The sequence below is a fragment of the Cetorhinus maximus genome, chromosome 20 (assembly GCF_964194155.1).
Source record: "Cetorhinus maximus chromosome 20, sCetMax3.hap1.1, whole genome shotgun sequence".
Lineage (NCBI taxonomy): Eukaryota > Metazoa > Chordata > Chondrichthyes > Lamniformes > Cetorhinidae > Cetorhinus > Cetorhinus maximus.
In genome coordinates this window covers 37,400,341-37,415,504 of record NC_135898.1, presented here as the reverse complement: position 1 = coordinate 37,415,504, position 15,164 = coordinate 37,400,341, and the positions used below count along the sequence as shown (strand labels likewise).

Sequence of the window (15,164 nt, the reverse complement as noted above, 5' to 3'; positions counted from 1 at the left end):
TAATGTGTATTTAAGTAGATAAAGTTTGAGATTCAAGATGCTTACAGGCCTAGTGCACAGTTCGCATATGCGTGAGAAAGAGCGCTTCAATCTCCCTGAGGCATGGAGCTGCCTTAGGGAGATTGAAGCACTGTGTAAAAAAAAAGAGAATAAAAATTTAATAAAACATGTTTTTAATTCAAAAATAAAATTTTTATTAATGTTTATTTGCTTTGGGAATCTCATCCAGCTCGTGGATGAGGTTTCCTAAAAAAATGTAAAGGCCGCTTGGCCTTTTCGCCTGCCTGTCAACCGTTAGGTTGGACAGGCAGCCTCAATTTGAATTTAATTAGATTGTTAATGGTCTTAATAGACCTTTCAATTATCAGCCAATTATCAGCGCAGCCAACTCTGATGCATGCCCGCCAAATGAAACATCGCAAGACTGCGCGATGACATCAGGATGCACGCCCAACGTCATCGCACACCAAGCGTAATATTCTGCCCTATGTTTCAATGACTTCAGAGAGGACAACCCTTTCATCCCAGAAATCTATCTGGTGCACTTACTCTAAGGCAGGTGTGCAGACTAATATTGTACACAGTACTTCAGGTGTGGTCTTACCAAAGAACACCTGAACTTATCTCACACTGAAAGCTTAAAGTGTCACTCTGAAAGCTTAAAGCGGCTTCACACTGTAAATCCTTCCAGTACAGCTTAGTTATTTAGTATTTTTTCATTCAGTCCCAGAGGACTGTGGATGCTTAGTTATTAAGTATATTCAAAATTGAGATTGATAGATTTTTGGACTCGCAGGGAACCAAGGCATATGGAGATCGGGCAGGAAAGTGAGTTCAGGTGGAAGGTCAGCCATGATCTTACTGAACGGCAGGGCAGGCTCAAGGGAGCTGTACTGTACTTAGGTGTCAAAATCTCAGTATGTGAAATGGATTGCATGATGGGCAATTCTTTAATACAGTGATGTTGAAAATTGTGAAATGCTTACATGAAGAACAAAAAGACATACAGAAGGACAGATTCGAGCTGAAGGATGACAATGAAGTTTGACTCCTTGTAAAGAAATTACACTGAATGTAATAGATTATGAGAGCATGTGGAGAGTGAAGCTTGAAGGGGAGTATAGGCACAGTGTGATGAGCTCTCCTGAATGCTGCTGTTTGTAAGAAATTGATAGCTATACAGTGGGCTTTCTGGACAATTGGCAAGAAGCAATTAACTTGACATGTCTTTCTAATTACAAGGATTCCAGCAGGAAGTATCTTTATTTCAACATTCTCAGCATGAAAGTGTCTTTGCAAGCTACTACTATCTGGTCTGATATTGACCCCCAGAATCTTCATCAGGTACCTCTCAATAAGAGAATTGACCAGCACAATGTAGCTTGTTAGAGTCCTTGTAGAGCATAAACCCTTGCAGAGCATAATTCAAATTACTCTTCACATTTGTTTATAGACTTTGTCATCAACCAGGAGTCAAACTCGGGTTTCTGCTTAGTTTATTCAGAACTCTTGTAAACTGAGTCGGCATGACTAAGACTGTGTAGGTCTATTAGATAACAATTTATTTTATTTAGTTTATCTTTTTAACATAGGTTTATGGAAAAACAACATGTTGCTAGATAATTAATGGAATGTATCACCTGAGGTTACCAGATAGACTGGTTATCAATCACCAAGAAAAGTAGCTTAACCCAAGTTCCGATCACCTCATTGATCCCTGTCTAGAGTAAGCTATGAATCTATCTGTGCAACAGCTATGTGGAACATTCTCTACACCATTGCTAAAGATATGTGCTGTAAAGGCTGGATCTTATTAATACAGCTGTGCAGGTTTTGCCACCACTGCAGAGAGAATGAACGAAGATGAAAGTTAAAAAGTCCAGGACTATGTTAAGTCTGGTGTACAAGGCATCATTCACTAATGGGATGAAAAGATAAGGATGGTTAAACAACATCTCTCAGCCAAGCAAGCTTTGATCCAGACAATCTATGAATTGAGATTGTGTAAATTGTTATTTAATTCCTTTGCTTGTTGTAGATTTAAAGCCAAGCTGTGACTGAGAAGGAAGATGTGTATTGCCACTAATCTCAGTATTTTACTTTTAATGATTAATTCTTTTGTGACTTATTTTGTTAGACGACTTTCATTCCTTCCAAGCTGTAGGATTTGCATCAGGTGTTAAATATTGTAAGATTACTTTTAAAATTATTAGGTTCTATTGTCGAGTTTATGTCCTAATTACATCTATGAGGTGAGTTGACAAACATCATGCCATTACTACTGGATACTACACTGAACTACTGTGCCACTGCAAGGTCCAGTATCCATTCAAACTTACTGCTGGAGTTTTTGCACTGCACCATGCAGGAGAGCAGATAATGCAAGGCGATTGGTCAATACTTGAATTGAGAACTAGAAATTCCTTTTATCTTCCTCCATTGCGATTAAGTTGTTTTGTGATCCATTTTATGTAACTTTATCGTCAATACTATCAAAGACATTGCATTTTATTTTTGCACAGGGAACAAATCGCAAGACAGTGGCATTGCAGAGATGGAAGAGCTTGCTGTTCCACACAACATAAAAATAAGTAATATCACATGTGATTCTTTCAAGATCTCATGGAGCATGGATCCAAAATACAAAGATCGTATCACACATTACTTTATTGATCTTAATAAGAAAGAAACCAAGAATTCAAATAAATTCAAGCACAAGGTAAAGTACTCTATTATAAAAATTTACTTAGAGTTTTAAGATATAAAATTATTTGATTTTTCATGGAGCAAAGTTGTTTTACAAAATAATGCTACATATTTCTACATGCATTGGTTACAGTGAAAATTGATAAAGCAGATTCTCTTAAAGAGGAAAGATATTCTGTTAAATTATGAAATAATCTCAAATATAAAGAACGATGTCAGTATGTCTTTGGTTACTGTTGATGTACCTTGTTTCTGTGTGTTAAAGTTTTTGATTTGAGGCCCTCTGGAAGTTGATGTTTTGTGCAAGATTTTTCCTAATGAGGTATATGACAACCTTTGACCCAGAAACAGCGCTAAGGAAAATTTGTAATTTTAAAAAAATGTCGAGGGAATCTGTAATTGTTTTTAAGAATGTTTGAAAAGGTCTTTTAAGAGTTTGCATCAATTGCAAAGGAATCAACTATAATTTTCTTGGACTACGAGAAATATGGATCCATGTGACCTTGCAAACCTTCAAGCAGAACCAGCACGGAGGAAGTTAAGATATGAAAGCTGGGTGGCCAGACACAAAGTTCTGCAGTGGGGGCACAAAGAAGACAGACAAACTGTAAAGAAAACAGAGGAGCTGAAGTCAGAAGATGGTCAGCATAGATGCAAACAGAAGGAGATAGACACAGATAGAAAGAGGAACACAGAATTTTTGTGAGGCCAGTAAAGCTCTCTGCAAAAAGGTCAGTTTTCTGGTTGGCAGTAAAAAGAAAAGTAAAATTTCAGAACCTCTTGGAGAAGTGACGTATGAGTGAATTAAACGGGACTGAATCCTAAACGTGATGCAAATAACTCAGACATGTGAAAGAATTGAGAGTTTGTATCAGAGGTCCGGATTGTGAACCATGTATTGCTTATTGGTCGGTTGAAAAGGATCTCTGGAAAGTGACACCATCAGGACTGATTTGATCTAAATGAGATAGGGTTCATAAACATGCGCCTTGTTGGTATCCACCGTATTCAGGGACCTTGGATGAAATACAGCTGGCAGTGAACGTAGCTCAAAGGCTGAATGGATTGAGTGGAAAAATAAGAAATCTTACGTAGCAGGGGCCGAGTTAGAGAACTTTGGAACTGCATGTGGTGCCACATTTGTGTGGAGACTGATGTGAGTGCTCGTGGTTATGTAAGATGTATCTTTGTTGTATCAACTATTTTAAATTAAATTCACCTTTTCATTTACAGTATCATTTGCCCGTTAATTCATATTTAATTTATGTTGATTCTGATTTGTGTTAAAGTAAAAGTTATAAAAAGTGAAATCTTGTTGGCAATTTCTTCATTTGGGGTCATTTGGCAAGTTTGGTTATTTTTAGTTTAAAGTTTCCTCATGGGGCTTGTAACAGTGTAATAAGAGATTAGGTTACATTTGTAACCTAATTTGTACTGGAACTGGGGAAAGCTGCCTGGAGGCCAGTAACCACTATTATGCACCAAATGTCTGGAGAGAACTCAGTGAGTATCTGCAATGCAAGTCCTGCGTAGATGCTCAGTTTCAAACATGCCTTGGTATGGTTTCAATGATTAAATGATTTTGGAAGTTTTCTTCTTAACTGTAATTTCACTTCTATAAAAATTCATAATTCTTCAGAGGAATTATCACTTAAGAATACCATCCTATGAAGAATGCTGTGCCATGTGTTACCTAGATCAGATGAACCTCCTCTTGTCCCTCCCTAAATTGACACACATCACATATTCTGGGTCATGCAACTTAAGTTTTCTCCTGGCATCAGTTGTAGCTTGTCCCTGTCGATTGGAATGGCGAGTTCAAGCAGCTTTAAGGAAATTACCAGCCACCCCAAAGATACTAAAGAGGGATGGATCAGGAAACAAAACTGGCACTTGGGTCAGGAGACAGAGTAGGAAGCAATGAATAACTCAACCAGAGGCAAATATATTAAGTTGGTTTTCAAGCACGATGCAGAAAGCAAGTATTACTCTTAGAGGTGTGTGCTATATGTAAGACTTCTAATATATTGATTACAAATGAATTGCAATGGATATTGTTCCACATATCGGAGAACGAAATGCTGTGATCACAATGTGTCAGCATTACAAGCATGTTCTTTTTGTATGTGTTTGATATTGTTGCCCACAGAGATCAAAGTCTCTACCCATTGTTATAATACATTTTTGATAAAATAGACAACAAATGGAAGAAAATGTTTTTAGGATCTGGCAATTAAATGGTTATATTCCTTGTGACACTTTTTGTTTAACTGGCTCTTCGGCTATTTTAAAGCAAGATTTAAAAAGTCGCAAAACGTTATTTAACAATGCAACCTGGAAAGCTTATTCAGGCTGTGATTGCTGCATCAAGATGTAATTACAGTTACTGATGAATGTAATAAATGTATTACTTGAGTCAGTGCTTTGGCACAGCTGTTAACAGACCATCTGGGACCGCAGCTTGTAATTTCTGCTCCCAGTCACTCACTGTACTGGTATAATTTGATCAGCCGACAGTGGAAAATGGATAGGTGTTTTGTTTTGCAGGATCACCACCCTTTTTTGTGTGCAACCCATTTCTGGTGGACAGGGTAACAATAAGGCGCCAATAGTGTGGGGATTTCAATTATACTAATATAGACTGGGATAGAAATAATGTAAAGGACAAAGAGGGGGAGTAGTTTCTAAAGTGTATTCAGCTGAATTTTCTTGTGCAGTACATTTCTGACCCAATGAGGAAGGAGGAATTGCTAGATCTTGTCTGAGGAATGAGGTGGGTCAAGTGGATCAAGTGTCAGGGGAACAATTAGGGAACAGAGATCAATGTATTATAAGGTTTAGGTTAGCAATAGAAAAGGACATGGACTAATTCAAAGTAAAATTGGAGGGCCAATTTCAATGGGTTGAAAACGGATTTGCCCTGGGTAAATTGGAATCCAAGATTGGCAGGCAAAACTGTAATCGAGCAATGGGCTGCCTTTAAAGAAGAGATGGTTCAGTTACAACTGTGGTACATTGCTGCATGGGGGAAAAGGTAAGACAGTCAAAGCCAGAGCTAACTGGATGACAAAAGAGGTAAAGAATAAGATGAAGCAGATAAAGGGTGCAGGTGACAGGTGCTTAAGTGAGAAGAAGGTTGAATATAGGAAGTTCGGAGAGGAAGTGAAAAAAGGAAGAAGAGGAGCAAAGTGAGAGTAGGAGAAGGACTGACTGACAGCCAACATAAAAGAGAATTGTAAAATCTTCTATGGGTCTATAAACCTTTATATACACAAAAAAAGGATAGTAAGAGGAGGTCTGGGATAGATTAGGAACCAAAAAGGAGAACTACACTTGGGAGCAGAGAGCCTGGTGGAGGTATTGAATAATAAGCACTTTGCATTTGCCTTTACCAAGGAAGAAGATGCTGCCAAAATCATAGTGAAAGAGGAGGTAGTTGAGACACTGAATGAGCTAAATATAATACTAGAAAGATTGGCTGTACTTAAAAGTTGAGAAGTCACCAGGACTGAACAGAATGCATCCAAGGATGCCGAGAGAAGTAAGGGTGGAAATTGCAGAGATACTGGTCACAATTTTCCAATGCTCCTTAGATAAAGGGATTGTTCCAGAGGGCTGAAGAATTGCTAATGTTGTTCAAAAAAAGGTGTAAGAATAAACCAGCAACTACAGGCCAGTTAGTTTAACCTCAGAGGTGGGGAAACATTTAGAAACAACAGTAATCCGGGACAAAATTAACAGTCACTTGGACAAATGTGGACTAACTAAGGAAAGCCGGCACATGGGAACACCACCACCTGGAAGTTCCCCTCCAAGCCACAAACCATCCTGACTTGGAAATATATCGTCATTCCTTCACTGTCATTGGGTCAAAATCTTGGAACTCCCTTCCTAACAGCACTGTGGGTGTACCTACACCACACGGATGCAACAGTTCAAGAAGGCAGCTCGCCACCATCTTCTCAAGGGCAATTAGGGATGGGCAATAAATGCTGGCCTAGCCAGCAATGCCCACATCCCATGAACAAACATATAAAAAAAATTGTTAAAAGCAAATCATGTTTAACTAAATTGATTAAGTTCTTTGATGAAGTAATAGAGAGGGTTGATGAGGGTAATAGGGTTGATGTAGTGTATGTGGGCTTCCAAAAGATGTTTGATAAAGTGCCACATAACAGGTTTGTCAGAAAAGTTAAAATGCATGGAATAATAGAGGTAGTTGCAACTTGGATGTGAAGTTAACTGAGTGACAGGAAACAAAATGTTGATGAACAGTTGTTTACTGGACTGGAGGAAGGTATACAATAATGTTCCTCAGGGGTCAGTGCTAGGACCACTGCTTTCCTTGACCTATATTAATGACATGGACTTGGGCACAATTTTAAAATTTCCAGACAACTCAAAACTTGGAGCTATGAGGACGACGGTGATAGACTTCAAGGGAATGTAGCCAGACTAGTGGATTGGGCGGACACATGGCAGATGCAATTTGTTGCAGAGAAGTGTGAAGTGATACATTTTGTAGGAAGAACAAGGAGAGGCAATATAAATTAAAGGGTGCAGTTCTAAATGGTGTACATAAAACCCATAGTTGAATCCATCTCCACTACACTCTAAGGCAATGTATTCCAGATTCTTACTACTTGCTTCGTAAAAAAATGTTTTTCCTCATGTTGCCTCTCGTTCCATTGTCAATCACCTGAAATTTGGTTCATGACTCTTCTGCAAATGGGAACAGTTTCACCTTATCTACTCTGTTCAGACCCCGCATGATTTTGAGGGCCTCTATCAAATTTCCTCTCAACCTTCCCTTCTCTAAAGAGAACAGCCCCAACTTCGCCAATCTACTCCTGTAACTATAGTCTGTTATCCCCAGAACCATTCTTAATTGTTTCTGCAACCCTTTCCAATGCCTTCACAGCCTTCTTAAAGTGTGGTGCAGAATTGGACACAGTAATCCAGTTGAGGTTGAAGGAGAATTTTTCACTACAACTTCCTTGCTTTTGTACTCTTATGTCCCTATAAAGCCCATGCTCCCAGGGATGAGGGATCTCAATTAGTTGGATAGATTGGAGAAGCTGGCTTGTTCTCCTTAGAGAAGGTTTAATGACAGTGTTCAAAATCATAAGGGATAGATAGAGAGTAGATAGAACAGAATAAATAAGAGAGAAATTGTTCCCATTGGCAGAAGGGTTTAGAACCAGAGGACACAGATTTACAGTGATTGATAAAAGAAGCAAAGGCACATGAGGAAGAACTTTTGTATGGAGTGAGTGCTTAGGATCTGGAATACGCTGCCTGAAAGGGTACTGGAGACAGATTTAATTGTGACTTTCAAAGGGAATTGAGTAAGTACCGAAAGGGAAAATAAAATTACAGGGCTACGGGGAAAGGGCATGGAAAGGGGCGAGCTAAATTGTTCTTGCGGAAAGTCAGCATAGACATGACAGGCCAAATGGCAGCCTCCTGTGCTGTAACCTTTCTATAATTCTACATCAGATTTTCTGTAATTTCCACCTTGCTATTGCCAATTCATATTCTCACTGGAATGATAATATGTAGGACTTGAGTTCCAAATCCCCAGGTCAATAAATGATTCTTTCAGACCTTTCGGCTTGCAGTGACTTCTTCTTTGTACTACTAATGTTGCTCCTGCTCACTCTTTGCTACCTAATGCACTTTCTCTGGTTCACTGTCACCCATGAGGTGAATGTCTCTAAGATAGTGTTTGGGAAGTTAGGGTGAGTAACAGTACATGCTGGAAATTGCTGGCATTGTTGAAGTCTGAGGAACAGAGTTTGGTATGGTTGCCTGAGGAGTGAAACTCAATAAGTAGAAGGACTTCTGAGGGCTTCTTAATGTGTTTCCTGACATATAATGCAAGGTAACAAACCAAGACAAATTGAATATCAGGATGAAGCCTCAGTTGTCACATACCTTCTTACTTCCTCATGTCTGACTTGCTCAATGGCTCCAGGTTTGTAATCTGTTTGGCAACATAATTTCTGTGGACAAAGAAGTATTTCAACAACCTATAGCTTCTTTTGAATTGAAAATTTTTGAAACTTGAATGCCTCAGGGAGGATGTTGTCTTTGATGATGAGCACCGTATCATCTGCAATGTAAATGCTTGATCCATTTGAGAGATCAGAGTTCCATTTCTTCTGCAGGATGTTCCTACTAAACTGGTGGCAAAAGCAGTTCCTCTGCCAATGACAGTGCGTGGCCACTGGTTCTTGAGTCCCAGGACAGAGTACACTGTGGCTGTTCAGACCGCATCAAAGCAAGGTGATGGAGATTATACAGTTTCTGACTGGAGTGAAGTTGTGGAATTCTGTACTGCAGGTAAAATTATATTATAATGAATTTCTTAAAAAGGCCTATTCAGGCATAAACATTCTAACCCTTTCCAGGCTACAATAAGATTCTTATAAAAATCCCATCATTTATCTTTATTGCTTTATCTTTCTCTGGCTTGATTTGTCATTTGTTATAGGAAGCATCAGTGGAACGATGACACCAAAATTTTGTGTGACATGTGATCTTTGCCTCTCCCATATAGCATTAATGCCAGTTGTGGAGAAAATATTCTCAAAGCAATCTACCAGCTTTAGAATGTGCTAACTTTCTGGTTTACTAACAAAATGAACTGAGAACTGATCTTTAATTTAGTGTACTATGAGATTGGTGGAGTTGACCCCATGACTCTCGGATGGCTTCAGAGAGTATAAAATTCTTGAACTGACATTGTCCTAGTGATTATTTTTCAAGGATGGAAGTTTGTAAAAGATAAAATTACACCTAGAGTGAGGAAAATCATTAAGAATATAAAAACTAGGAGCTGGAGTGGAACACTTCACCCTTTGAGCCTGCACTGCTATTCATTGAGATAATGATCTTTATCTCAACTCCACTTTCCTGCACTATCCTCATACCCCAAATTCCCTTCATACCCAAAAATGTATCAACTTGAATCTTGAATATACTCAACAACTGAGCATTCACAGCTCTCCAGGGTAGAGAACTCTGAAGTTTCGCAACCCTTTGAGTGAAGAAATTTCTTTGTCCTAGATGGCCGACCCTTTATCCTCAGACTATAACCCCCATGATCTAGATTCCCCAGTCAGGGGAAACATTTTCTCAGTATCCACTTTGTCAATCCCTATTCACCTTGTCAATCCCCCTAAGAATTTTATATGTTTCAATCAGATCACCTCTTACTCTTCTGGACTCCAGGAAAATAGGCATATTTGGGCGTCCTAAATTAAAGATTTTACTGTGCTGAGAAATCCACAAGTAGAGGATCTGTTTGATATGGATTGTGTACACTCTCTTCCCATAATGTCACCCTGTGCTTACTTAAACACATTTTCTGTCCTTTTGTTCCCCCGCTTTTTTTGATTGCCACAACATAAGCTGTTTCATATGAAAGAACAATTGCAAAAATATTGTCATTTGTCAAGTAAATCAGGCATGAATCTTTGACTTCCCCTGCTTTTAAAAGCAGAAGATGCAAGCTTTTTTGAAAATGCTAAGCGTTTCCTATGTACTCTGCAAGAGTATAATTTTGGGACCTGCTATATCTGTCAAAAATTTTCAAATAGAAGGAAAAAACCTGCATCTCATTTTTAACAATATAATTGAGTTTAAATGCATGATACTGCCTTTCACATGAAGAAAAGGGTGAAAACATTTAATTCATGGTCATGTAGAAACAAGACAGTTAAGAAAGCAGGAAAAGCTGCAGGCAGTGGACCTTAAACCAGAAGCCAGCACATCAGCAGAAAGCTTAGAAACTGGTAAAGGATGTGGATCAAAGCAAGCTGCTAGCATGATAAAAGCAAAATACTGCGGATGCTGGAAATCTGAAATAAAAACAGAAAATGCTGGAAAAACTAAGCAGATCTGACAGCACCTGTGGAGAGAAAAACAGATTTAACATTTCGAGTCCATATGGCTCTTCTTTAGAGTAGCTAGCATGTTTCAGTTCAGGGATCAGTCAAGCAGAGGAGCAAGGGGACAACTCAAATGCAGTTCCATTGATCAATGAGGATGAAAGCTGAAGCTGTTTCTACAATGGAAGGCTGATCTATAACACAAATTTTATTCCAGGATAACAAATTGAAAACCTTAGAAGAACAGAGTCGAAGATGCTAGTTCTGTAAGTTAGTGAAAACACCAAGGCTTTCTATTCAAACTCTGGGCAGTGGTACATTACGAGATATTGTAACATAGGAGGAGGATGGTTGGCCCATTGTGGCCATGCTGATCCTGGTCTAGAGCAATCCAGAGATCTTTCCATTGTTTTGCCCTCTTCTGCTATAAAATCTCACTCCGTAGGGAGTGAGAGCTTGATCACAGCAGTTTGGCTGAGCACTAGAAATATCTGGGAACAAAAACATGTTACTTTTTATGGTAATTGAAAATAACAGCTACCTTGACTACACTTCCTTACACCCTGCTTCTTGGAAGAACTCCATTCCATTCTTCCAATTTGTCATCACATCTGTTATAATGATGCAACCTTCCATACCAGAACTTCTGATAGATCTTCCTTTTTCCTCAATCGAGGATTTCCCCTCTTCATGGTTGACAGGACCCTCGACCATGTTTGCCCCATTTCCCACTCTTCTGCTCTCACCTTCCTGTCCCTCCCAGAACCGCGATAGACTCCTTGTCCTCACTTTCCACCCCACCAGCCTCCGTATTCAACAGATCATCCTCTGCCACTTCTGCTAACTCCAGCATGATGCCACTACCAAACACATCCCCTCCTACATTCTGAAGGGACTGTCCCCCCTGGTCCAGTCCTCAATCATTTCCAACTTCTGGTGGCCTGTCATTTTAATTGTTCACCTTCTTCACATGCTGAAGTCTCTGTCCTCAACCGACTATACAGTGTTTCATTGAAGGTCAATGCAAGCCGGAGGAACAGCACTTCACCTTTAGTTTTGACACTTTGCAGCCTTCAGGATTCAACATTGAATTACACATTTTCAGATCATATTTTTCTGTCCCCATTTTCTCCTCTTTACAAGTTTTGATCTTTTGTTTTAACCTCTTGTTCTTGCTTTCAGATAACAGCTGTTCATTACTCTGCAATTCACACCTCACGACACAGCTTGTGTTTTACTCGTCCCATTGTCACACCCTTTGGCCCTGCATCACCAACTCTTTATTATTTAATCTATCCATCTTCAACACTATCACATACCTTTCCATTTGTTCTTTTGCTATTCTCCCCCATTTCACTGCTTAAAACCTAACTTGCCCAGTACTGATGAAAGGTTATTGTCCTGAAATATGGGCCCAGATCTTCCAGTCCCAGTAGCAGTGAATAGCAGATGTTTGCCACTATTGAGGACTGCAATGGAATTGGAAGTTTTAGAGAGCCAACTTACACCAGAATCCCAAACTTGCAGTTTGCCAGAAATAGCCCCCGCTGGGTTGTCAGTGCATAAACTTGGGCTGTTTATATGGGACCTAGCTCACTTTTTAACCCTGATTTATTTAGCACAGTTCCTAATAGGCATAAAACCTTCTCAGAGCAGCCCTTTCAATCAGGAGGACCTTCAGACTCCCATTGCCCCTGGTGCTCACCCCCTCCAACTTCCTGTTCACCTCTACTTCTTACCCCTCACAACGTTCCCCCCCCCCCCCCCTTCCCTCAACGGCATCCACAGCTCACCCCTTCCTTTTGTCGCACCCGGTTCACCCTCCTCTTTCCCCCACTCCCGACATCCCAAGCACCTTAGTTCCACCACAGCTTTGCCACTGATGAAAAGACCCAGGTCACGTTGATGTTGTTTCTCTCCCCACAGATGTTGCCTGATCTGCTGAGTATTTCCGGCATTTTCTGTTGTGATTACAACAGAAAATGTTTGCTTGTTCTTTGTTTTTGGACAAGCAACTATTGATTTTGATGCTTTCCCCTCAAAGTAATGTTTTCATATACATGCCACTAAAATTAAACTTGATCTTCAAACCATGCCAGTGTAATTTTCAGTATTTTAATTTAGTATAACATTGAAACATAATGCAATGTTAGTAATAAAATGCCATTTTATTTTTCTGTAGATTATTCCAAGGTTCACTTAACACAGTTGATGGAAAAAGCTGAAGTGATTTCAGGGCGCATGTTGAAGTTTTCAGTTTTCTATCGTAACCAGCACAGAGAATATTTTGACTATGTTCGGTAAGAAAAATCACCAGAAAAGCCATCTTCATTTCTGTTGTTAAAGTTGAGAAAAGTGTTTGTTGCTACGTCTTTATGAGACCACTGAGGAGAAGAATGATTTTTAATAAAGCTGTGAATCACATCTTTTTAATGATAATTGTGCATTATGGGGAAAAGTGTGTGTGAGGCAGTAAATTGATCATATTTGGCGGTAACTACACACAGACATTTCCTGCTGTCTGCAGAAGCAAGGCATTAACTATTCTTTTATAGTCTTAATTCACTGCCAGTGATAAGTTTGGGTTGTCTAGTCATAAGTGAGGTAAAATGACGCTGAAATGGAGTGCAGATTGCAAGCAGAGTGAGCTGATAAGAGTTTAGTGAGTGGGGAGTTTAAAGTATCAATACCTTTCTAAAAATCTGGTCTGCAGTTAGCATTTAACTGGTGTTTACTTAAAGTAAGTTAATAAACTAAAGTAAGTTTCTTCCAGCCTTAGGTAGGGATAAACAAGCTGTACTGAAGAGCAGCTGATTAGTTAATTGGCTAACTAGTCCAATCTAGTTGTTGTAGTCTAAGCTCCAAAGACCATAAATATAGAGGCCTGGGTGCAGCTTTGAAAATGGAGTGTAGATTGCAAGAAGAATGAGCTGGTAGGAGTTGCTCTTTCTTTCCTGCTTTTTTATTTCTTTGGTGCAGCGGAAGAGGCTGGTTAGTGAGTAACTAGTAAGCCAATTAGGAATTAAGAAATGTATAACTCTTAGTTGAAAGTAATACTACTATTTAATAAATACAGTAAATTGTAGTATATATTGGGATTAGCCTCATAATTAAGAAAGTAATTAAATTGAATTGATTAAATAACATAATAACAATGGCAGGATAGGTGTTGTGTTGCAGCTGTGGAATGTAGAAGGTCCTGGACGCCAATACAATCCAGGACAAACACGTCTGCAAAAAGTGTAAGCAGCTAGAGGAATTCCAGATCAGGATTATTGTTCCGGAAGCAGAACTGTAGATGCTGTGCAACATCAGGGAAGTTGGGGGGGGAGAAATACCTGAACACTTTGCATCAGAAGACAGTTACACCTCTTAGGTTAGGGTCATCTATTTTGGTCAGTGATGAGTGATAGGAGGGTGTGACCATGAGTGAGGCAGGCAAAGGGACCAAGCAGATAGCAGTGGAAGAGCCTCAGACTTTGCAGTTGTCAAACAGGTTTGAGGTGCTTGCAACCTCTGTGGATGGAAGTGAGGTCTGTAGGGTGGATGAGTGGACTAGCCATGGCACCATGGTACAGGTAATTGTTCAAGCGAGGGGAGCAAAAAGGAATTTAGTGGTAGTAAGGGACAGTATGGTCAGGGGGATAGACACTATTCTCTGCAGCTGAGAGCGAGAATCCAAAAGGCTGTGTTGTCTGCCCTGTGCCAAGGTTCGGGATATCGGCTCAGGTTTGGAGAGGATCTTGCAGTAGGAAGAGGAGGATCCCGTCATCGTGGTCCATGTAGGTACGAATGACATAGGTAGAACTAGGAAAGAAATTCTGCAAATGAGAAGCTAGGCATTAAATTAAAAAGCAGAACCTCAAAAGTAATCTGGATTATTAACTGAGCCATGTGAAAATTGGTGTAGGGTAAATAAAATTAGCGAGATGAATGCATGGCTCAAAGTCTGGTGTGGGAGAAGTGGGTTCTGGTTCATGGGGCACTGGCACCAGTACTGGCGAAAGTGGGGGCTGTACTGTTGGGATGGTCTACACCTGACAGTACTAGGACCAGTGTTCTAGCGAGCCACATAACTAGGGAAGTGGAAAGGGTTTTAAACTAAATATTGGGGGCAAGGGATCAAATTTGGGAAGATGTTGCAAATCAAAGAGTAGAGACAAGACAAGAAGAGAAAAGTATTAATATGGAAAATAATAAACAGACTGTGACAGGAAGGGACAGAGTGCAAATCTAAGAACAAATCAGCAGATAAGGCTAGAGTTACAAAAATAATAAAAGGACAAAACTAAAGGCTCTGTATCTGAATGCACATAGCATTTAAAACAAAACAGATGAACTAAGCGCAAATAGAAATAAATAAGTACGATCTGATAGCCATTACAGAGACATGGCTGCAGGTTGACATAGATTGGGAATTGAAGATTGAAGGGTACATTACACTTAGGAAGGACAGGAAGCTAGGAAAAGATGGAGGGTGGCTCTGTTAATTAATGATGCTATTAGCACAATAGAGAGGGAAAACGTAAGTTTAGGAAACCAGGATATAGATAGAATTTGGGT

At 39.6% G+C, this 15,164-nt stretch overlaps 1 protein-coding gene across 1 annotated transcript in view; it reads left to right on the top strand.

Annotated features, from left to right (window-relative positions):
• Positions 1 to 15,164, top strand: part of phyhiplb (phytanoyl-CoA 2-hydroxylase interacting protein-like b) — a 52,261-nt gene that overhangs the window by 31,171 nt on the left and 5,926 nt on the right. Inside the window, exons 2-4 of the mRNA XM_078565905.1 lie at positions 2,523 to 2,719; positions 8,877 to 9,051; positions 12,784 to 12,901. Coding sequence (XP_078422031.1) covers positions 2,523 to 2,719; positions 8,877 to 9,051; positions 12,784 to 12,901 — 490 coding nt within the window. The remainder of the gene's footprint in view (positions 1 to 2,522; positions 2,720 to 8,876; positions 9,052 to 12,783; positions 12,902 to 15,164) is intronic.